At 53.2% G+C, this 23451-nt stretch overlaps 1 protein-coding gene across 14 annotated transcripts in view; it reads left to right on the forward strand.

Annotated features, from left to right (window-relative positions):
- Positions 1–23451, forward strand: part of EPB41L1 (erythrocyte membrane protein band 4.1 like 1) — a 122931-nt gene that overhangs the window by 78783 nt on the left and 20697 nt on the right. For 4 of the 14 annotated variants that reach the window (XM_004746504.3, XM_045084150.1, XM_045084148.1 and 1 more), the window contains 11 exons: positions 1443–1530; positions 2627–2779; positions 4053–4150; positions 4413–4588; positions 7177–7325; positions 8227–8262; positions 10540–10722; positions 13794–13898; positions 17956–19968; positions 20485–20592; positions 21665–22075. In XM_004746504.3, the coding sequence (XP_004746561.2) occupies positions 1443–1530; positions 2627–2779; positions 4053–4150; positions 4413–4588; positions 7177–7325; positions 8227–8262; positions 10540–10722; positions 13794–13898; positions 17956–19968; positions 20485–20592; positions 21665–22075 (3520 nt within the window). The remainder of the gene's footprint in view (positions 1–1442; positions 1531–2626; positions 2780–4052; positions 4151–4412; positions 4589–7176; positions 7326–8226; positions 8263–10539; positions 10723–13793; positions 13899–17955; positions 19969–20484; positions 20593–21664; positions 22076–23451) is intronic. The other 10 variants (XM_045084154.1, XM_045084155.1, XM_045084159.1 and 7 more) reach the window with 7 other exon arrangements.

Below are 23451 nucleotides of genomic sequence, written 5' to 3' on the forward strand. Positions count from 1 at the left end.
GCTCCCCTGGAACTAAATGGTCTCTGGGATCCCTTCAAGTGCTTTGGACTCTGAGTCAGGGCCATTATGGGAACCCAACGTGACCAATGACGTAAAGTGTGTCGTAAGCTGTAAAGTGTTGTGCCTGTGAGAGGGGGTGTGGTGACGTTATCCCATTGCTCATGAGGATGGGAGGCCTGAGGAGGGTTGTGTCTGGAGACGAGGACAAAGGCCAGATGTGGCGGGATTGTGTACAGGGGTGAGAGCCTGCTGGGGTGTGACGGAACGCTGGATCCCGAGGGGCAAGTGTGTCTCTCAGAGACTTGCACGCCAACTCGGGTTAGCAATGGCTGCTGTCATACTGTGGTGAGCAGGACACTGAAATCGTTCGGCTGGTCAGCAGTGTCGGCCGGGGCTCGGGAATAGGGAGCAATGGCCTGCCTGCCGTCTGTCATCCTTGCCCTGGGTAGCAAGATGTGGGAGGGATTTGCAAGGGTCCTAAGAACTCAGAGAAAGAAACCCGTGTGTGGGTGGAGAAAGGCTGGTGGCCATTCCTTAGCTTGCTCAGCTCTTTTGACTGAAAGCACATGGACACCTAGTGTCCAGGCATCTCCCATGGCCGCTCGGGGAGGCAGGCAGAGCAGGGGACCCGGAGGCCCAGGGGATATGACCCAGATGGAAGGGAAGAGGTTGGGAAGGAGCACACACTCTCGAGCCAGGTCATCTGGATTCAAGTTCCGACTCTTGCTCCATGATATTTGTGTGGCCTGAAGCGAGTGATTCAGCCTCTCCATGCTGGTTTCTCTATAAAGTGGGAAGAATGACAACACCAGCCGTAAGGAGCTGTGATGAGGCCTCTGTGAGGTCATGCACGCGAAGTGTCTGGAACAGTGGCCAGCACGCCGTGCTCACTGAAGGTTCTCTGAGGCTAAATGGAAAATGTATAGTTCCCCTGCAGCCAAAGCAAAGAAGGAAAGTGATGAATTACGTAGCTCTCTTGTCAGAAAGGAGAATGCGCACCAGCTCCTTGGGGGGGGATTAAGTGGTTTCGGATATAAAATTCTGAGAAAAATGTCTTCCTTGGGTGATCCTTTCAGAGCCCCTGGGTGATTGTAATGAACCATGGCTTCCACAGCGCCTTCACAGCCACAGGGAAGCAGAATCAATGACTCACGTTGAACTCTGTGGCAGAACGAAGCAGAAATTCCGACTCCCAGCTCATCCCTTGAATACTGCCTGGAGGAGACAAGACTGGACCCGAGCTTTGGCACCAGGAGGGGGTTGGGTGGCTGGAAGTGAGGGCTGACAGCAGAGGGGAAGGACTGCGAGCGGTTTAGCCATATGCCCACTCCAGAGCGTTTGCCTTCCTAGAATCCCAGGTTCTGATCATGGCTGCCTTCAGCCAGTGGGACTTAGGCCTGGGCCTTTTCCATGGCTACTTATGATCGTGTCCTTTCCTTTAGGGGCATGACTCCAGGAGAAGCAGAAATCCACTTCTTAGAGAATGCCAAGAAGCTCTCCATGTATGGAGTAGACCTACACCATGCCAAGGTACTGCTGGGCCCCGCTGTCCCCCTGGCCTCTGTGGGGGGGGGGGGTCATCCTGTCCCTCGTGCTTCAGAGGGCTTGGTGCGCCAGACCCTGTGTTCCCTCCAGCCTGAAGCCTTTCATATTCTTGTTTCTCATTCCTCAGAGTTCCATAACACTTTATCTTCCCATGATCTTTATAACGTTTCTATATTCACTATATTATGAACCTGTTTGTACCATCACTAGATTGGGAGCATCATGAGAGAGAGACATAGGCTTTATTTATTTTTTGTTTACCATGATCTAACTTTATTTATTTATTTATCTATTTATTTATTTTGTAAGCCAAGTTTTTTCACATTTAAATTCAATTAACTATAGTGTATTATTAGTTTCAGAGGCAGAGGTCAGTGGTTCATCAGTCTTATATAACGCCCAGTGCTCATCACATCACATGCCCTCCTTAATGTCTGTCACCCAGTTACCCCATCCCCTCACAACCCCCAGTCTGTCTCCTGTGATTAAGAGGGTTTGTCTCCCTCTCTGGTTTCATCCTGTTTTATTTTTCCCTCCCTTCTCCTATGATCCTCTGTTTTGTTTCTTCAGTTCCACATGTGAGTGAGATCTGGTACTTGTCTTTCTCTGACTGACTTATTTCACTTAATTGGCTTATTCAGCATCATAACATCCAGTTCCATCCACATCATTGCAAATGACAAGATTTCATGTTTTCTCATGGCCAAGTAGCATTACATTGTGTATATAAATACCACATCTTCTTTATCCGTTCATCAAGACAAAGGTTTCAGTTTATGTCTGTGTCCTTAGCACACAGCCCGTGGCCTGGCACCACACAGGTGCCACTAAATGTTTGTCGGTGAATCAGGGATTGAGTGATTGGCAGAATGATCAGATGGGGGCCTGGGTGAATGGCTGACAGAATGAATGAATGAATGAATGAATGATGCCTGTGTAAGATTGGTGGGGGTCCTCCCCAGCACACAGGCTCTGACCCTGATCCTAAGAGGTCATCCAAAAGCAGAGCTCAGGGAGGGATTCGGGGTGCATGGCAGGCATGGCCCCCAGGCCTGCCATTCAAGGGTGTCTTCCTATGCAGGACTCCGAGGGCATCGACATCATGTTAGGGGTCTGTGCCAATGGCCTGCTCATCTACCGGGACCGGCTCAGAATCAACCGCTTCGCCTGGCCCAAGATTCTCAAGATCTCCTATAAGAGAAGTAACTTTTATATCAAGATCCGGCCTGGGGAGGTGAGCCTGCCTTGGGAACCCCTCCTTCTCACTGGAATTGTCTAGAACGGACAGGATCCTGACCGCTGAGCCTGGGTTTTTTCCTACTTAGGTTCCATGGAGAGGGTTGCTAGGTACTGGGTAAGGGGAGAGCACTCCTCTTCTGGGGCTCTCTACATAGACTTCACGCCTTAGCTGTGGGCCTACACACATGCACCACACATGTAACATACACAGAGACACAGACGGGAGCACGCATAGAAAGATAACCACATATGTTCAGGTTACACAGATCAGCGATTACCTGTCCATCCATGTTCATTATCTGCTTACATGCAGTGTCCAAGTACGTACACATGCCAAAACACACGACCGCACATGGAGACATGTATATCCAGCTTCCACATCTCACCCATCAGAAAGTCCATTGGTTTGTACCTCTAGAAGAAACGCAAACCCATCTGCTTCTGTCTTCCCCCACTGCCTCAGCCGCCAACGCCACCATCTCTCACCTGCCTCTCTCCGAGGTGCTTCTCCAGGATCCCCCTGCCTCCATTGTCATATCAGGCCATTTTTCTCGTAACTGCTAAGGAGAGTTTCAAAGTCCCTTCCATCAGATCATGTCTGACGGAATCAGATCACTATCCCCCACTCCCACTCCTGCCTTAGACCTTTCAAGAGCTCTCTGGCTCGTGGGCTACCGTCCGGACCCCGCGTGTGGGCCAGCTGCCTCTCCCGCGGATCTTTGTTCCACTCCCACTGTGCTTCAGCCCTCCGGCCTTCTGACTTCCCAGGATGAGCCAAGCTCTTTCCTGCCTCCAGCTTTTGCTTTTGAGGTTCCCTCTACCCGAAATCCTCTTCCCTGCCTTCTCATATAGCTGGCTCCTTCCCCGTCCTTCAGATGTCTGCCCAGAGATCACCTGTTTAGAGGGCATCCCCAGATCACCCTTTCTAAGACAGATCCTGACCACCCCCCCCGCACCTGCCCAGGCATTCTCTGTTCATTCCCTTCAGGCCCCCTTATCAGTGTCCGAAGTGATCTTGTTTACTAATTTATTATCAGAGCAAGCCCTTCTCCGTCCCTGAGAATCTTCCGTCTTGGTCACCATGGTGCTCTGCTGCTTAGCACTGGACCTGTTGCCAAGTAAGGGCTCAGTCCACTTTATTGAAGAAATAAATGAATCAATGAATAAACAGCCTGAAGTCACACATGCCCAAGAAGAGTTCAGAAAAGATGGACCAGCGGCGAGAGAGCTCTGGCCTTGCTTCTAACCCGCTGTCCTTGGTTTTGCAGTATGAGCAGTTTGAGAGCACAATTGGCTTTAAGCTCCCAAACCACCGGTCAGCCAAGAGACTGTGGAAGGTCTGCATAGAGCATCACACGTTCTTCCGGTGAGCCTGCCCCTGCGGTGGGGCCCTGGGGTGGGGCCTTGGGGGCCGGGCAGAGGCCGTGAGTATACATGGATGCTCTGTGATGGGGAAGCCAGAGAAGGAGCTAGGAGGGAGGAACTCCGAGAAATCCCCCCTCCCCAAGTTTCTCCTTTTGTGGGTCACTTCGAGTTGTAGCTGGTGGGACAGTGGGTTAAAAGACCTGCTGTAGTCCAGCCTTGGGCCTGGCAGCACAGGTCTAATTCCCCTCCTCCCTCCACTACAGGCTGGTGTCGCCCGAGCCCCCACCCAAGGGCTTCCTGGTGATGGGCTCCAAGTTCCGATATAGTGGGAGGACTCAGGCACAGACCCGCCAGGCCAGCGCCCTCATTGACCGGCCCGCACCCTTCTTCGAGCGTTCCTCCAGCAAACGGTACACCATGTCCCGCAGTCTTGATGGAGGTACGCCCCAGACTGGAGGTGGATAAGGGGGGCGTTTAGTGGGAAGAGGGGGCGTGCCAGCTTCCGCGGGATGAACGGAGAAAGTGGTGGACACCTCACCGGTTGATTTGCACCAGGCCCAGTGGCCCAGGAGCACTTTTGTCCCCAGGCAGCCTTCGGCGGTCTCGCCCAGTCTCTGGCATCTCTCCCACTAGAACGTGACATTGCCACTCTCTGGACGCCTGCAACTTCCCTGAGTCGTGGCCTCTTGGGGTCCCAGGTTCAGCCATATGGGTTTCTGGGCCCTCTCCTTAGGATGCTTAGTGAGTCACAGATTGTCATCATGCCAGGAGAATGGTATATGGTCACTGCAGTGTGGAGCTGGTGAGGTCTTTCTGACTGGAGGCTGAGGGTTTGTTGTTCCTGGTCATTCTTTTGGTTCCAGTGAACTGATTGACATCCAGCCACATGCTGTCCTCCATGGCCCTCATTTCTGTTGAGCTGACAGGTACCCTTAATATCAACGAGAACTGGCCCTACATTGTCCTGTAGCAAGCCAACCAGGGCTTCTCAAAACATAGTCATGGATGAGCTGGTTAAACATGAAGATTCCCAGGCCTTGGCCCAGACCTGCCTCCACACTCAGGGCCCAGGACCCTCCCCCAGGCTGTGCACACCAGAGTTTGTAGGAGAGGTTCAGAAGGCACATGGGCAGTAGGGAGATTCTGTTAGGCACATCTGAATTCAAATCCCAGCCTTCATACTCACAAGCTGCTCTGCAGACCAGGAAGTGGTCCTTAAATATCCACACGTGAACGGAGGAGAGGTCTCAAGTAGCTAAACTTTCCCTGTACCTGTTTCTTCTGCTGCAAATAAATAATGCTGACTTTGCTGTGTTACAGAGAGAACTAGGCATGATAACACCTCTCTAACACCCCAAAAAAGTTCCTGGCACATAGAAGGACCTTAACAAATTATACCTAATAATAGTTTACGATTATTCTTGGGTTTGTAGAGGGTATCTTAAGGTAAGAGGTGGGGACTTACATGGGGGAACAGTGGATACTCCCAGAACACATGGGGGCAGGCCTCCAGGCAAGTTAGTTCTGCCCAACAAATATTTTCTGAGTATTGGAATAAGTATGGCCCTTTCCTTTGAGGAGCTTATAGAATGGTAGGTTTGTAAGCATTTAAGGCAATTCAAGCCATGGGAAAAGTATGTGCAGAATACAGAGCAGCCATGAGGAAAGAGAGATTAATTCTGTCTAGGAGGGCAGAAGGGGCTTTGCAGAGAAGGTGACAACTGTGCACGGTTTTGAAGGATATGTAGGAGTTTTCCGGGTGGTCAGGAGAGTCTGATACTTTGCTTGCAATATGAAGGCAAGGTCTGTCCCAGGATTCGTTGATTATGTTCAGAGAACATGCAGTTTTGCAGAGGTTCATTTGAGGCTGAGGAAGCTCCTTTTCTCCTTAAGTGGGCACAAGGCTGAGAGCTAAGATTTGTGCAAAGGGAAAGTACAGGCTCTCTATTCTCCCCTGCAGCTTCCCTTGCTCTGCCAGGGCCTAAATGAAGCCCAGATTGTGCACGGTCGCAAGGATTGGTCTAGAGGTGGTGAGGCTCATCCAGGGCGGACCAGAAGTCTGGACTCTAAGCCAGGAGACCTGGGTCTTTGTCCTAAGCCACTGAAAGGTCATCAGTGGGACCTTTCCTCTCTCAGAATCTCATATTATCCTTTGTAAAATGAGGATAAGGATTCCCATTCTAGCCATCAACACAAAGGATTGTGTGGATCAAATGAAATAATGTGCAGAAAAAGGGAACTTTGCCGAGTGAATTTATATGAATAGATAGGCTAATTATTCTCTTTTAATCTAGGCCAATCCCAAGGATAATCTGTGTTCTGGTCATTTGAATTCAGTGTTTTCCAGCCATTTTTTTTCCCACCAAGACATAATCCATGGGCATAGTCTGGGCTATGCCCAGTGCCTAGTGTAAAGCCCATCATTCTATCCCTTCTTTCCTATTCAGAGAACTACTTTGGATACCAGTAGGTGAGAAGGAGTCCCCTTGAACTTCCCCTGATTTATAAAGAGGCTAAATTATTTGCAAATCTCAGAACTTTAGCTTTCACTGCTACATAATGGTCAAGCAAGTGTCCATCACCACCACCATGACAAAAACCTCACCATTTGTGGACCAGCACTGATTGAATTGGCTTGCTCTGTGCCAGTCTCTCTTCTAAGTATTTATATATATGGAGCTTATTCATTCCTCCCCCAGCTGCCTAAAGTAGGTATTGTTTATAGATGAGGAAACTGAAGCCCAGAGAGGTTGTGTAACTTACCGAAGGTCACACAGCCCAGAAGTGATGGATTTGAGGTTTGAACTTGGACTCTGGTGCAGTAGAAGTCAAGAGGGGGTGCGGGGCTGGGAGGTAACTATGTGACCTGGACAAGGCTTCCTCCCCTCTCTGTGTGCGGGCTCCTGATCCCCGATGTGTCGAGGATGCCCCACTTCAGCATGGTTGGGCGGGTGGCAGGACTGGCTCCTCGTTTTTCCCCCTGGGAGAGGTCTTACACAGTCACCCGGCCATCTCTGCCCATTTTAGCGGAGTTCTCCCGCCCAGCCTCGGTCAGTGAGAATCATGATACAGGACCTGACGGTGACAAGCAGGAGGAGGATGGCGAGTCTGGGGGCAGACGGTCAGAGGCCGAGGAGGGAGAGGTCAGGACCCCCACCAAGATCAAGGAGCTAAAGGTAGGAGCCTGGCTTTCTCAGACCCTCTGACCTGGGATCAGGAGGCTAATTCTGGGTCTAGCCTCGGCCTTGGCCTTGAGGTATTCCCAGCGGTGGGAGAGCACCCTTGTTCCAGGCTGTACCACGGGAAGGGCCTTGCCCAATACCTCAGCAGCTCCTCATGGTGGGTGGGAGGCATGCTGCTCTGCCTGCACCCTTGCCCTCTTTTTGTCCTGCTTCCCCACGGGGACACTTTGACCCCTAGAGGACTCCAGTGTCCTCTTGCCCAGTCTTAATTTGCCCCTTTGACTGTGATCTGGGTCCCCCTTCCTCCCCAGAGCATGACGGGGTGTCCCTTGTGGGCCCTCACAAGGATGAGGTTCAGGTGTGCTCCCTCCTGCTGCCCCACACATTCCCCACATACCTGTACACACACTCACATGGGGACACGTGGTTTCACTAGCATGCATTTGCTCACAGTTGTAGACCCCTCTTACAGGAGGAGGGTCATGTACCCAGATGTGCACACAGTGGGCACACACATGGGCGGGGGCGCATACAGGTGTAAATGTTCCCATCGGGCAGTTGCCGCTTGGAGCACAGGCCCCTGAACACACGGGCTGACGGCGGAGGCATGAGTCCCCAGAGCCCTCACGTCCCCTCTACTGAGTGTGACTGTCTGCTTTGCCCACAGTCCCCCAGCCCCCTTCTTCACCTCCACGGGCTTGCTCCCTGCCTCCCACCCCGCCCTTTCTGTCTACCTCACTGCCCCGCGGGTGGTCCACCAGCTTCCCTGGCCTCTGCTCCCTGGGAGAGAGCCCTGTGGGCTACCTGCTGCACCGTACCGGGCCAGCGCGGTGCCTCTAATCCATTTGTTCTACTGACCCTGCTGGTTCCTTCTCCTCCTCCCGCATCTCGCTAGCTGGAGCAGGAAACCACGCCGAGACACAAGCAGGAGGTACTGCATGGGACCTGTCACCACTTACCCAGCCATTCACATCCCCAGCTCATTTGTCACCATCCCATAGTTCATCCCAGGCCCATATTCTGCACCATCTCAGCTTCAGCTTTGCCTCTGCTCCTCCTCCCCTAAGGCCCCTCCCTTGTCCTCCCCACCTCCCCAACCACCCTGACTCCCCCCACCGGCATCTACCCAGCTCCCCTTCAGACCCCACCCCCTGGCCAACTGGTTCCCCGGCCCTCCCCCCACCCCTAACCAGCTTCCCACTCCGCCTCTTCCCACCACCCCATGCTTCCTCCCCATCCCACCTGTGTCCATCAGCTCTTCCAGGCCATTCCGTGCTTTTATTGGTCTCATCTCCCCTGCCCCCCCCAAACCCTTCCTTAGACTCACTCATCTCCTCCCTCCACTCATCTGTGTCCTCCCTGCCCTCACCCCAAGCTTCTTTTTGTATCTCCTGGCAACCGATGTGGGAGTGGGCGTGCTGGGTGGGGGGCAGGGAGGAAGCTCCGAATGCTTCTGCCTCTTCCCAAGCTCCAGCTGTCCCTCCCTCTGGGTGGGGCCTGCTGCTCCAGCGGGGAGAGCCTCTTCTTTCCTCCTCCCTCTCCTCTTCCTCCTCTTCCTGGTGGCTTCTCTCAGCTTACTTCTCGGCTTTAACAGCTTCTTCCCTTTCGCACAGTCCCCAGCTCTTTCTGTGCACCTTCGCTGCCAGAGACGCGGGTCTCTTGGGCCTGAGGGAAAAGACCAAGGGCTGGGACCTAAGGGCTTGGCCTTGGTGTCACGTGAGCTGGGTTTCAGCCTGACCCTTTGAGGGTCGTGGGTAAGCCCCCTTGGGCCCCAGCCCCTCATCTGCACAGCAAGACATTTGGACTAGGTTTCCCCAAAACCCTTAACCTTAATCAAGGATCCCAGGGTTCCACTGCTCTCTCTCACCTCCGAGAACACTGCGAGTGCCCAGAGGCCGCGTGACAGGGTCAGGCTAGAAGGTCACAAGCCATATCTTGGGTCCATTACAGCTCAAACCTCCCCCCTTGTGCAAACTCGATCCATCCGACTTCTCCAACCTTGTTGTAAGGCCGTCCCGCTCAGGAGGGGACATGGGAAGTACAGACAGGTGTCTGGAGGGAAAGCAAGGCTTTGGTGGCATCAGTCTCCTCCCCGAGGTAACTCACACGTCTCATGGCGGATCTGCGGGTGCCAGAGATAAGCCAGGGGAAGATTTCAGCCTTTCCAAGAGCAAGCTAGTCTTCTGGGCACTTCTTCCAGAGTCTGCTCTTTTGACTTTATAACAAGCGGAGATGGTCCACTTCTTGTCCTGAGTTGAGTTGCCGGGACTCCCAACAGCCTTGCAGATAAAGGTGCTTGAACCAACAGCCCCCAGAAGCAGGCTGCTCCTCACCTGACCTGGAGCGGGTTACTCTGTCCTGCTGCACTGGCTTGAGCTCGGGCTTGGCAGTTTAATGGGGGACATGCCCCTGACTCCCGCTACCCCGGGCTCAGCTCTAGGATTTACCTCTCTCCTTCCAAGTCTCCATTTCTTCTGCCCTCTTGAAGGCCCTGCAGCACCCCTGTCTCTGGCCACAGCTCACTCTGTTTCCCCATGAGGAGTTGGTATCACAAGGTGTCCACAGGACCCTGGGTGATTAGTTAAGGTAGTAGCTCACCATAGATGGCGCTAAAAACCGTCTTTTCCTGGCTCCTGTGTGGGAGCAGGGCTCATTTTTCTGGGGATCCCTGGCTTTAGGAGTATCTGAGAAGCTCACCTCTTGGGCTGACAGGGCCCTAGACTGTGGATCCTGCTATGCACAGGGACCAGGACCCCGGAAGTCAGGGAGTGGGCCAGAGCAGCCCAGCAAACAGGGTGGGCCAATTCTCCCTGTGCCTTGGTTGTAACCAGAAGGAAGTCACCTCCATGCCCAGTTGAGAAGGGACACACAGCACCAAAGGGGACTCACCTAATTTTAGGGGATTTGGGTTGCCTTGGGGGTTCTGAGGCTGGAAGCTAGGCAAGGGGGAAAGAAAAGGTGGTGCTTGACCGGAAGCCTCCTCTTCTTAATCTTAATTGCTTTTCGTTCCTCTGTCTAACCTTAAGTGCTATGAGCACCTGTTGGGGCTAATCATCTCTGCACCGCTTGGCTCCTGGGGTGCAGTGAAGGGGAGATGGACTCATGGACGGGAATCACCTCGCTGATGTAGGGCAGCGATGGCCATGCTTATCATCCCCTGCTCAGAGCTGTTCCTCTAACCCACACTGCCCTCTCCATCCACCCCTAGTTCCTAGACAAGCCAGAGGATGTCTTGCTCAAGCACCAGGCCAGCATCAACGAGCTCAAACGGACCCTGAAGGAGCCCAACAGCAAGCTGGTCCACCGGGACCGAGACTGGGAGCGGGAGCGCAGGCTGCCCTCCTCACCCGCCTCCCCCTCCCCCAAGGGCACCCCTGAGAAAGTCAACGAGGTAGGTCTCACCCTGAACCCCTCAACAGGGGCTTTGGGTAAAGAGGGTCGGGAAGGTTGCTGTGCACCAGCTTACACTCCTCCTCCCACCTGTGTGCCTCCCCCAGTTGCCGCATGAGGGGATGATGGGGTGGGGTGGGGTGGGGTGGGGGGCTAGAAAAGCAGGTTCTGTTGATTAGATAGGCCCCAAGTCTGACCAACAGAATCAGAATATTTGGAGCTAGAGCCCTGGGATCAGCATTTTAAACAAATACCCCCAGACGATTCTTGTGCACCCTAAACTTTGGGAATGCCAGCTGTTGTATCCAGTAACCAGATCCTTTAGTGCCTGTTGTGAAAACACAGATGGTGGGAGATGTGTGTGTGAGAGGGGGTGGTTCCCTGCTGGAAGGATCCTCAGAGCCCACTAGAGGGGAACAGATCCTCCAAGAAAATCAGACCTGCACCTCTTGCTTCAGAAAAGGATCCCACACCCACCTGCCTTTCGGAGTGGAAAGCATGGGGTGTTTTCTCAAATGCAAAAGAGATAAAGATAGGATCATGAGAATTCCTGTATTTATAATTCTAAGCTATTATTTTTAGCAGTGCTAAATCTTGGCAAGTATTTACCCCCATTTATACTTCGGTGTTTTCTCTCTAGCACTGCTGCTTCCTTGTCTCAAACCCAACTGATCTAGACTTTCACCACCTGGGTTTGAATTCTGGCGCTGATTCCTGCTAGCTGGGTGACTCTGAGCTTATTACTGAATTTCTCCGAGTGTCCATTAGGCAGAGATAATAGAAGTACTGACCTTGTGGGAATGTTGTGAGGACCCAGGGAGATCAAACACACAGGAGCTGGTAGAGCGCCTAGATGCTCAATAGGGGTTTAATGGTTCATTTTGAGAGTCCTGGGACTCACAAAGAAGGGTTATTTCAAATCCAAACCACTTTTTTTCTTTTGTAAAGATTTTATTTATTTATTTATTAGAGAGAGAGAGAGAGAGAACTTGAGTGAGTGCGGGAGCAAAGGGAGAGGGACAAACAGACTCCACGCTGAGCGGGGAGCTTGACACTGGGCCTGATCCCACGATCTTGAGATCATGACCTGAGCTGACATCACGAGTCAGATGCTCAACCAACTGAGCCATCCAGGTGCCCCCCAGAACCCCTTTTAAAGTTGGAAGGATCCTCAGAACCTACTTGGTGTGAGCTCATCACTTTACAGATGGGGCACTGAGGCCCAGAATGGGAACATATTTGTTCAGTGTCAGCTGGTAGAAGAGGGGCCAGAACCTGCTTTCTTTGTATCCTGGCCGTTGTATTTGCTGTTACATCACAGCTGCTGGGAGCAAGACCAAATCATGGGAAGACCAGGATAGAGTCAACTGTGTACGTACTGCCCTCGAATGCTTTGAAATTTGGTGATGCAGTCCTGATCTAATAAGTGAACATTTGATTGATGCCAGATAACAGGGCCTCACTGGGGGAGGCTGCTGTGTTAGTTTCACTGGCTGGTGATTCACAAAATCACCAGGGATCCTTTGAGGGCCTTGAAGTCCAATGCCGTGGAAGGAGGGCCAACCTGCTTCTGTTGAGGGCCTCTGGGGTCACCCCTGGCACTCTGGACTGGGCCATGGGGGCCGGTCCACTCCTCCTGGGTACAGGCCCCACTCCTCCTGCCTGGGAGTCTTAACCAGAGTGGCCTGGTTGGGGATGAGGAGGGATGCAGAGGCTTTTGAACCAGTGGGACTCCTGCAGAGAAGGGCAGGATGAGCCCTGGGGAGATGGGCTGGGACGCTTCCCGTGCCTCCGAGGAGCCTGACTTGGGAGTGTGCCCCACCTTCTGGTCATAGCTGGAACTGCAAGAAGATGGGTCTTACTCAAAGGTGGGGTCTGTTTCAACACTTGCCCCTCACTGTTACCCCAAGAGGTGTAGTCCACTGCTAGAAAGAATTCTGGTTTAGGAGATCACCTTGGAGCTATGGGCCATTTGACTGGTTACAGGCCCCACGGGCATTTAGAGGCCCTTGAAGATTTGGGAGATGGGGAGAAGCTGTAGACAAAGACTGGACTGGCTTCTTAGGTGAGTGATATCACCTCTCTGAGCCTTGCTGCTAGTCAGCACGCCTAAAGGGAGACCAGAATTGCCATTGCATAGGATTGCTGGGAAGGCTGAGTGGAATGATGGGTATAAAAGCACTTTATAAACCAGAAAGTGCTGTACAGTCATGGGGCATTGCTGATGGTGACTGGAATCCCTGATTGGGCTGGCAGAGGGCTCTCCTGCGGGGATGTGTCATCAGAGATCCTAGTGGCTTTCTCTTATATTGTTGGGCCTCATCTGAGCCAAGGGGAAAACAGTAGGAACTTAAATCAAAATAAGGACTCCAAACTTTTTTTGTTGTTGTTTTAAAGATTTTACTTATTTGAGAGCGAGAGCAAGAATGCATGAGCAGGGGGAGGGGCAGAGGGAGAAACAGACACCCTGCTGAGCAGGGAGCCCAATGTGGGGCTCCATCCTAGGGCCCCAGGATCATGACCTGAGCTGAAGGCAGACGCCTAACCAACTGAGCCACCCAGGTGCCCAGGACTCCAAACTTTCAAGAAAAGTTGCCATTTGCCAAACCCGGGTTTTCATTTCAAAGATGACTTTTTGAGGGGCTAAGGGCCCAATTGCAGGATTGAACCATAGCCTAAACCAAAAACACCCAGGGCAGACTTGGAATCCGAGTCTGAGTGGTATGACTCCTCGGCCTCCTGATTGAGAGCCTCTTGAACGAAAGTGGTAGGTTTCTGCACCCTCTTCAGCGAGGGCAGGGAGAGAAGGGCCCAAAGGCACAGTGCTGGCTGGCAGCTGACCGTGGGCCTCCCTCCCTTAAGGGGCCACAAGGGGCAACTCTTCTCTCTCTTGTCCCACTGGCTTTCTGACCTAAGCCACAAACTCCAAGGGTGTGGGGTTTACAAAGCTGGGCTATTTACGGGCTCTGTGTGTGTGTCTCTCCTGCTCCTCTCTCTCCCTTTCTTCCTTTCTCTGTCTCTCCTTCCCTTCCTCCCTCTTCCCTTCCCTCCGGCCCCGGGCCTCCCCTGCAGTCCCGGAGGACCCAGGACACCTCTCCACAGGACTTGGCACCTGAGCCTGGGACGGCCACAGGCTGGGAAGTGTTCACTCAGAAAAGCCTCGCAGCGTCTCCTGAGGTTACTGTCAGCACTTCCCCACCCACACATAGCGACCCTAATGGTCTCAAAGAGACCCCCTTCTCTGGGGTGAGGGGGGTGGACCAGGCTCTGCCATGCAGGTCGAGCAGTGGGTAGCCCTTGTATCCCCATGCTGTGACAAATGACTGTCCCCATGCCAGGGATCCATAAAGGGCCGGCCCCTCCCTCGTCCATTGTTTCTCAGGAATCAGGACTGAGATCATATTCTGGAAAGACAGGACAAATATGAGTCTGGCTCTGGCTTCAAAGGGGAGGCCGGAATGTTCTTCCCTTGGGCCCTCCTGACTTTAGAGGCAGGTTCTGACATCTAAGCTTGAGATCAGGGGTCATCACCCCTAAATGCCTTCTCCACTAGGGTCTTTTCTCTGTTTAGATGCCTGGGTGAGGTCTAACAGTGGCTCTGTAGGGAATGGTCCTACATTCATCCTTCACCTTTGTCTTCTCCAAACTCTTGACAGGCAGGCAAAAGTGGGCATCTGCTCTAAGGAGCTTCCTTGGGGTTGAAGAGATGCTGGTCAGGCCAGAGTTCTAACGAGGAAGGCATTACTTCTGCACCCTGGACAGCAGCCGGAAGAGGGCTCTTGGGACTTGTGTCCTGCTAGGCCTAGAATCTAGGCCTAGGGATGGAGGGCTGCATCTCCCTCTAGGCCGACAGCTCAGGGGTTGTCACGATTAGACAGTGCTGACAGACCATCTGGATGGAACTTCCTTCTCCCTGAGATCCGAACCTCCGTGTTATGCATAGTATGTATGAGGGCATCTCCCTTTTTTAATTCCCATGGAAAAATTTTCTAGCTCCTGAAAATATGCCAAAACAGTAAGAGACATGAGTCAGTGACATAAGTGGTAAGACAGAAATCACAGGTCTACTCAATTTTTCCTCAGTGTAAAAATCAACCATCAGCACTCTTTCTTGAGAGGAGTTGGACAGGAGTCAGTACCCTCCCAGAGTTAGGGAAATAGTGAGGCCCCAGAACACAGAGATGCTCCTAGAGCAAAGGACAGTTGCCTGGACTCATTGTGGCGAGGAGGGGCAGTGATAGGGGGCAACAAGCGCCCTTCTTCAGCATCCCTGCAAATTGTCTTTCCAGCGACTCCCACAGAGGGTGCTCTTGTGGTTCTTCACAGGGAACCAATTTGGCTTCAGTCCCTACTGGGAAGTTTTCATATTGAATTAAAATCTGCCCTTCTGAAGTACCTGTCCGTGGGCCTCGCTGTGCCCGCTGCTGCCCAGAGATCCACTGGGCATCCTCCTGCCTGGCATCCTCCTCCGGAGTTCAGCACCTCCCCTCCCCCTGAACATTGCTTTCTTCAAAGATGTTTCTCCCAGGGTGTGGTTTCTAGAGGGCTCCTTGTCCTGCCTCCCCTCTTCGGGGTGTCTTCTGTAAAGAACAGGGCCCAGAATGTGGCCCAGAGCCCCAGGTGGTGACTGAATAGTCCAAAATCCGCAGAATCGGCTGGTTGGAGACTTTCTGTTTTTGGAGGCTTGCGTGTGGACAGAACTGGTCTGCGTCCTCCTCCGGCTTTTTCTCCTTGCTGCAGTACCTCCATCTGGTGGCAGGGGGCGCTCTGTGCAGGTTCTGAAGGTCCTCGGGCTCAGGGGACCCAAGCAGGGCTAGCAGATATCATTCCATCTCCCATCCTGGAAGGGGGTCTGGACGGCTTTCAGACCAGCCCCCAGGGGCAGGTGCAGCACCCCCCCACACACACACCAGGGCTTTGGTGCCAGTGGAGGTTTTCTCTCTTTTGTTCAGTCTTTTTTTCTCTTCAGGATTTTCACTTGTTAAAAGCAGAGCAGCTTCTTCCCTTACCGCACACTCTGTGATCTGTGCAATGGTGATTGCTCTGCAAACCTCAGTTTCCCCTTTGGAAATAAGGACAATAGTACCTGCTTCACAGGTTGCCATTTAGATTACATTTAATCGCCTTAGACAAAGAGCTGGCATTGTCTGGCAAAAATTAACTAAATAGAAGTACATGTTTCCTTTTTTCTTCCTGTGGAGTCTTTCTTTCTATACCGGACTAGTTCCCACCCCACTCAGCCTACCTTCTAAGCTACTAGTTTCTAGTTAGACTTGGGGCAAGCATATTCCAGAAGGGGTCTCCCTGACCATCTTTGGCCATCATTGCCAGACTCATGACATCAGGACAAGTGGAGACGGGAGCTTCTGAGGGCCCCTGCTTCGCCAGTAGAAGAGAAAAGAGACGTGGCTTCTACAAGCTCTTGAGGCACTTCTCTCTGGGATGGCTCAATGGTGTTGTCCTGAGGCTTAGCAGCCTGAAGCAAAATACCAGAAATCCTATGCCTGGGCTTTCCTCTTTCCTCTTACCTCTCTTGCCTGTTGGCAGGATTCTTTCAGTGAGGTTTGATTCCCTGAAAACCATAGAGATTTTGCTAACATGGATTGAGGGAGTGGAGGTAAGAGAGTTTACAGTGCTCCCTGAACCTTCCCAGTCCTTCACATCTTATGGGCTCTGACAGACGCCTCGCCAAGTCATAATCGGCATCAGAGCCCAGGTATTTACATCTCTCCCCTCCGCTGGAGGTGTCACTCTGGCATAGCTCACTAGGGATGCACTTTGCAGAACTTGGACTCAAGAGACTGGATTCTAGACCTGCCTTTGCCCCCAGCTCACTCTCTGGCCTTGGACATGGTGCTTTCCTTTTCTAGGCCTCAGTTTCCATATCTGTGCCATAAGGGGCCGGAGTCAGAGCAAGGATTTCAAAGGAGGGTGGTACCTTGGCACGGGGGCAGCCGAGGCCTCCAGCTTCCAACATGGCGGCCTGTCTCTGGCTTATGTATTGGACATTGAAGTTTTGTTTTTGTTTTTTTTAAAGATTTTATTTATTTGACAGAGGGAAATCACAACTAGGCAGAGAGGCAGGCAGAGAGAGAGGAAGGGAAGCAGGCCCCCTGCTGAGCAGAGAGCCCAATGTGGGACTCGATCCCCGGACCCTGGAATCATGACCTGAGCAGAAGGCGCGGCCCACCCAGGCGTCCCGGACATTGAAGTTTTAAGTGAAGATGGTATTCTGTGGCTGCAAGATTAGAATGCCAATGGCTTTCTGGCTTTTTTTTTTTTTTTTTTAACACTTCTGAAGTCTGTTGTTCCCCCTGCAGTGCTGTTTATAGGGCTCTGGGAGAGACAAAGGGCTGCTTTGTCGACAGGCTGACAGCGCTACATTCTTGTTGGTGCTTTTCACCAGTGATGACTTTTCCTTCTGTGATGTCTTCTGCTCAGCCCTTTCCTACTCTTCCCATGGATTTTGTCACAATTCTCCAAGAATAGGCCTTGGTATTCCTCTCTTTGGGAATGAAGCCCACAGAACTCAAGCTGTTCAAGCCACTGTGGTGACTGGCACTGACCTCTTCAGCTGAACATTTGACATTTTTCATTCTAATATCTTTCCTTCCCAGAAACTCTTGGAGAGAAGTCAGGTTTCAGGCTGTGGCTCGTGGAACTTCATTCAATGTTTCCCCTCTTGACATGAGACTGCATTTGGGATCCATATTCTTAGATCGTGAGATAAGTCAGCAAGGATCCCAGGCACTTTTTCCTGACTCGGCCGTGAACTAACTTGACTTTGGGGAAGTCACTGACCTCTAAGTCCCAGTTTCCCCATTTGCACAATGAGAAACTTGGACTAGAGGATGTCTTAGGAGTTGTTTTTGCTCTAACGTTCAAAGATTCCAATGTTGTAAATTACTTTCACCTCTGATAGTGGCAGTTTTATTATTAAGAGAGGAAGAGGAAGAGTCCGGGCCCATCCATGGATGCCCATTGTCCCATGATTAACATGGGGAGGCCATGAGACCCCTGTTCCATCTTACCAAGTTGGGGTAGTGGTTTGTTGGGTGCCTTGATGGGAAGGGGAGCCTTGATGAGGCTGACTGGCATTGTCATGCCTTTCTGTCCCCCGGCCAGTTCTGGGGACATGTTGACCTTTTGGTCCTTCTTGCAGAGGAAAAAAGGGACCTGTTCTTCAGGTGCCTGACATTTCATGTTAACTCTTCTTGCTCCAATTGAAACACAGGGTTCAGAGCATTGGGTATTTATAGAAAGAGAGTACACTAGGCCAGAAGAACTCAGTCTCCTAAAAGTGACCACCACGCAGCAGGAAGAAAGTAAGGCAGGCCTCGCAGATACCCTTGCTGATGGCAGACTCTCCAAAGTAGACATCCTGGTGGATAAGTTCAAAGTCGAAGTGGCCACAGAAGAAATGGTGGGAGTTAGAAGAGCAAAGACCCAGCAACAAGGAAGAATGATTGCAAGCCCTGAAGACTTTGAGTCAGTGTGGGAGGAAGGCCCCTGGGTCAGGAAAGGCCCGGGAGGGGCTTCTCTGGCCGCAGGCTCTGCCCTGGCAGAAAACCTCTTGGAGGGCTCCCAGTTGAGGGTGGGCACTGGGGAGGCCACCATCAAGAAGCGCTGGATCTCAGGTGGTCAGCTGGAGGGCCAGACGGAGCTGAGGAAGGAGCTGGAGGAGTTCCAGACTTGGGGAAGACCCACTGCCTCAGGGACCAGGTCAGCAGAGGCCGATGTCCCTTCTCCAGCCTCCGACAAGGGAGGACTCCAGTCATTTCTGCTGGACCCAGCCCAGTCGGAAGCCAGAGCTGACTCGAGTGATGAAACCGAACCTTCCTTTGCAGAGAGGAGCTTCTATCTGAACTATGGAGAGAAAGATTCTGAAGACCGAGTCCTCCCTCCGCCTCTGGAGGAAGGGGAAAAGGACCTGGTCACCCTTCCCGTTGATGAGACCAGGCTGGAGCTCGCAGAGAGCTCCGCGCTGAATTCCTCGGGCCCACAGGGCTCTGCTGCAGCTTCCAGCAGGAACAAGGACCAAGAGGGTGAAGCTCACAAGCCTTCTTTAGAGGAAAGGGCAGTGTCCCGCGGGAACCGCAGAAGACCAGGTGACCTGGAGGGCTTTGCTGAGCAGCTCGGTAAGGGACCTTCTCCAAGGCAGACATGTGCTGAGGACTGGGAAGAAGCTGGGCGGGGGGTGGAAAGAGAATTCAGCTACTCAGCATCCAACATAGGCATGGAGGAAGAGGCCCCCAATGGTGGAGATTTGGTGGAAAAGGCTGAGAACAGTCCCCCAGCAGGATGGAAGAACCACACACCTCACAGCGCAGGGACCATGCGCCCAGACCTCCCAGCCTGCGCCCTTCCTCGGACCACCCCTCCTAATGATGTCAGGAAGCCAGCCAAGCCAGGCAGAGGCAACTTCCTGCCCCAAGACCAGGGCCGGGTCCATATCCAAACAGGAGAACCCGTGACAGAGGACCGAAAGGCCTCAGCGTTTCTTCAGATGGAAGTACTCGCCCCCCTCCCAGCCTCTCCTGGTCCCTTTCAAGCTCAGGCAGCTCTGGAGGAAACTTCTCCAAGCCCAGCCCCTCATGGGTCCAGGGAGCCTCTGCAGCTTGGGGATCCTTTTGGAGAACAGTCCCCTGTGTTTCTCAAACATGCCCATCCTCTTAAAGAGAGCCCAGAGCCCAAGGACCGAGGAGGACCGTTTGTGACCTCAGATGGAGGTGAGCGCCGGGCACCTCCCGTTGCCAGCAGAAAGCCCAGAGTTGTCTCCGAACGAGCCGAGGGGGCTGTACCCCTGGGGTTGGTGTTCCCTTCAGGGAAGCCAAAGGAGATAACCTCTTTCCAGGATGCGGGCCAAGAGGGCTCCCTGGAAGATATCAGCAAGACCTCAGTGGCCAACAAAATTCGGATCTTTGAGACCCATGGAGCTGAAACTCGCCAAGCGAGTCAGAGTGAAACAAGGGCCCTCATAAATGAGTTGTCTTCAGAGGCCTCCATGGGTCAGGTAGAGCAACAGCGGAACAAGCTTCTGGACCTGGGCTTCGTCCAGCTTCAGCCCCTAGGGGACTTCGCTGGCCCCAAGGCCACCCATTCCTCAGTGACGCCGCTGGCTGCCAGCCACTTCAGGGAGGGCATTGCTACCACATCTGCCCAGGAAGGATGCACGGACCTCAAGCTCGTGTCCCCCGATTCGGGCTGCAAAACTGCGCTGGAGGAAACCACCGTGGGCACTGGCCACGTGAGCCCCCGCCCCCGCCGCTGCCCCTCCCCTGTGGGGGAGCAGACCGCATGCTCCGTAGCTCTGTAGAAGCATGTTTCAGGGGCCCCTCGTCATCACTGCAATCAGAGGCTGCTTGTCCATTCCTATGAGTTCTCTTCCCGACACGGGCCTGAGGGTAGCCCGGGCGGAATGACGGGTTCATCTGCTTGGCCACTGTTAGCTTAGCCACAAAGGCCCTCAGCTTTTGGTGTGACCTGGTGCCCAGAGGGTCACACCCCCCCCCCCACTGGAGAAGGTGGCATCACCGCCAGCCGACTACATACTTGCTTTGCCTTGCTGCCCCCACCTGCTGGGCTCCTACCTGTTTTGCTTGGCTTGTCCAACGATCTTCCTTCATCTTTTCCCTTCCCTGGTTCTCCCGCCTTGGGGAAGCTGACAGGCCAGAGGTTTCCATCCTTCACTGCTGGCTCCCTCTTGGTCCCACTGCCAAGTTCCTTTCTGCCTGCTTAAGACTAACTATCTTCTCTAATCCAGAACAAATCCGGAGATGCGGTCAGGGAAGAGAAGCCCATCACCAGCTTAGCAGCCAACCCCCCTGGAAAAGGGGGGCACCCGAGATTCGCCAGCCCCTCGGGCCCTCAGGTCTCTGCAGCCCCCCCGGTGCCCTGATGAACCTGGTCCTCTCCGCCTGGCCAGGGTGCATCGCTGCCTTCGACTCCCACCTGCTCTGGCAATGCCGTCTGTGGCAGCTCAACTCTCGCTTGTCTGGAATGTGTCCTCACACCTCTCAACCTTCCAGAAACTGGCTAAAATGGAAGCTAAGTCTAGCAAGTGAATCTCTAAGTGCACTGAATCTCTAGAACCTGAAGCCAACTACTTAAAAAAAAATGTATATATACATGTATATATATTTGGTGGGTGTTAGATTGGGCTTTAAAAAGACTGTTCTGGAACAGCCAAAAATGTGCATGTGGTGTTTAATCCCTGACAGGCCAGTTGAGAGGTATGTATGCGGGACAAGAGTTGCTGGTTCCCCTCCAGCGTTTCCTTGGCCTGCCGTTGTCAATTACACTGATGGGACTAGAACCTCCACCCTGCCCACCGGCCCCGCCCGGAACACAGGGCTGAACTGCTGTAGCCCCCAGCTCCCAGGACTTAACCCATATTGTTCCTCCCCATAGCCAACACGCCCCCTCCCTCAGAGACTCAGTGGAATTGACAAACCATGTTGGCTTCCTCTTTGTTTCTCCAAGCTCTTGGCTCCAGCCTCCCTGCCTTCCCATCCCAGGTTTCCCTAAATCCCTGGGTCTCCCTCCTTGGTTTCTGTCTCTCGGTGCCCACCTGCACGGATGGGCCTGCGTCCAGGCTCCCATCCCTGCCTCGCACACGATGCCGCTTCTGAAAAGCTCCCAGATCCAGACCTTGGATGGGGCTTCCTGTCCAGAACCAACTGGCAGGAGGTTTGCTTTGTACTTGCTTTGGCCATCAGCGGGAGACCCTCGGAAAGGAGCATTCCCCACTCTTGAGAACTTTGTGGGTTTTTCAAGCTTGTTATGTCAAGGAACCTTCCTGGGAGTGTTTTTCATTTCCTGACCTGCTCTTCTATTTGAGACATTGAAAGGCCCCACGATTTCTTCTGTCATTCACCATCTTGCTTTCTCTCTCTCTCTTCCCACCCCACACCCCCGTTCCTTTGCTTTTTATCTGGCCATAGAGAGCAGGGCTAAGGGAGGGCTCAGAGGAGAAAGTCAAACCACCTCGTCCCAGGGCCCCAGAGAGTGACACGGGAGACGAGGACCAGGACCAGGAGAGGGACGCGGTGTTCCTGAAGGACAACCACTTGGCCATTGAGCGCAAGTGCTCCAGCATCACAGTCAGCTCCACGTCGAGCCTGGAGGCTGAGGTTGACTTCACGGTCATTGGTGACTACCATGGCAGCGCCTTCGAAGACTTCTCCCGCAGCCTGCCTGAGCTTGACCGAGACAAAAGCGACTCGGAGACCGAGGGCCTGGTGTTTTCCCGGGATCTCAACAAGGGGGGCCTCGGCCAGGAAGACGAGTCTGGGGGCATCGAGGATAGCCCGGAGCGAGGGGCCTGCGCCACCCCAGATATGCCCCAGTTTGAGGTACAGTGGAGCATCCTGGATACCTGGGCCCGGCGGGCACTGCATGTTCAGAGGGCCCCGGGGCCATCTGCGAGAAGACCGAGCCACCAGGCTGAAGCTCTGTTTCGTGTTGCATGACTGCCCCTCGCAGAAAGCATGGTTCTGTGCTCGCATGTTTGCCATCTTGGTTCACCCCTAACATGCACTCCTTGGCGTTTTAACCCTGTGACCCCATCGCTTGCCTGCTTGCCCGAGGTCAGGTGATGCTAGGAGGTCTGGTCTTACCCGCCTCCTCTCCCTGTCTGTGTTGCATGGCACCTGCAGAAGGCACGTGCTTATGGACTCGCCTGCGGCCTGGCCTGAAAGTCGATGGTTCTTCCTGATTCTGACCCGGCTCTTCTCCCCGGGGCCTGCTGGGGGAAGGGGCAGCGGTCTAAACCCATCTGGCCCCGGGGTCTTAGGTGAGCAGCAGAAGCTCCAAGAGAAGAAGAAACGTCATCACTGAGGGGGACACCAGGATCAACAGTGTCTGGGCCCCTCTGCTTTGTGTCCTTCCTTCAGAGGATCTTTGTCCCACGATCCCTTTGCCCTCTTGTCTCTTGCAGCCCCAACCTACCTCCCACCACACCCTCCTCTCTCCGTTCCAGGCTTTGAAATACGAACTCATCGACTCTGGGCGTTCACTCCGTGCTGTGCCCTTTGGGAGAAGTTTTCCTTCCCCTTCTCTGCCTTGCAAACTTGTCATGTTTCAGGACCAAGTTCGGCTCTCACATCTAGCAGATGCTTCCCTGACCACCCAGGGCGGAAGTGTGGCTCTGTCCACAGCCCCCTTGCTCTGCAATGTTTCTGCTCCCAGCATCCTCCTAGGTAGTCAGGCTGGCGGCTGCCATGCCTGCTCGCCTCCCCCCCCCCCCCCCGGTGGCAGCTTCTCTAAGCCTGCGCATGCCAGGCACTAATAGACGATTAACTGGATGAATGGCTTGATCTCACGGTTACAGTCATCTATAAGAATCCCTCTCACTACCCTCCCAACCAGATGGCAGGCTTTTTCATTCATTCATTCATTCAGCTCTCATATACTCACGGTCCCATGAACTGACCTTGCTGGGAGAGTCTGAAGAAACTGATCATTTAACCGAAGACTTCTAGAGGAGAGGTTGAAAACCGATGGCCCCAGGCCAGATCTGGCTAACACAGGTGTTTTCTTTGACCCTCATCGAAAAATCAGGACGTGGAATATAAAATCCACAGGTGTTTTTTTGTTTATTGGTTTGTTTTTAATCACTAAAAAAATCAGATGACCCAAGTCATTCAGAAGCCATGGCTGCCATTGGCCAAACCTGAGTGGTGAGAACATGTGTCCTCCTGTTCACCCCAGTCCTCCATGAGCCCAATTC

Source organism: Mustela putorius, unplaced genomic scaffold (genome assembly GCF_011764305.1).
Source record: "Mustela putorius furo isolate JIRA1106 unplaced genomic scaffold, ASM1176430v1.1 tig00000743_pilon_pilon_pilon, whole genome shotgun sequence".
Classification (NCBI taxonomy): Eukaryota; Metazoa; Chordata; class Mammalia; order Carnivora; family Mustelidae; genus Mustela; species Mustela putorius.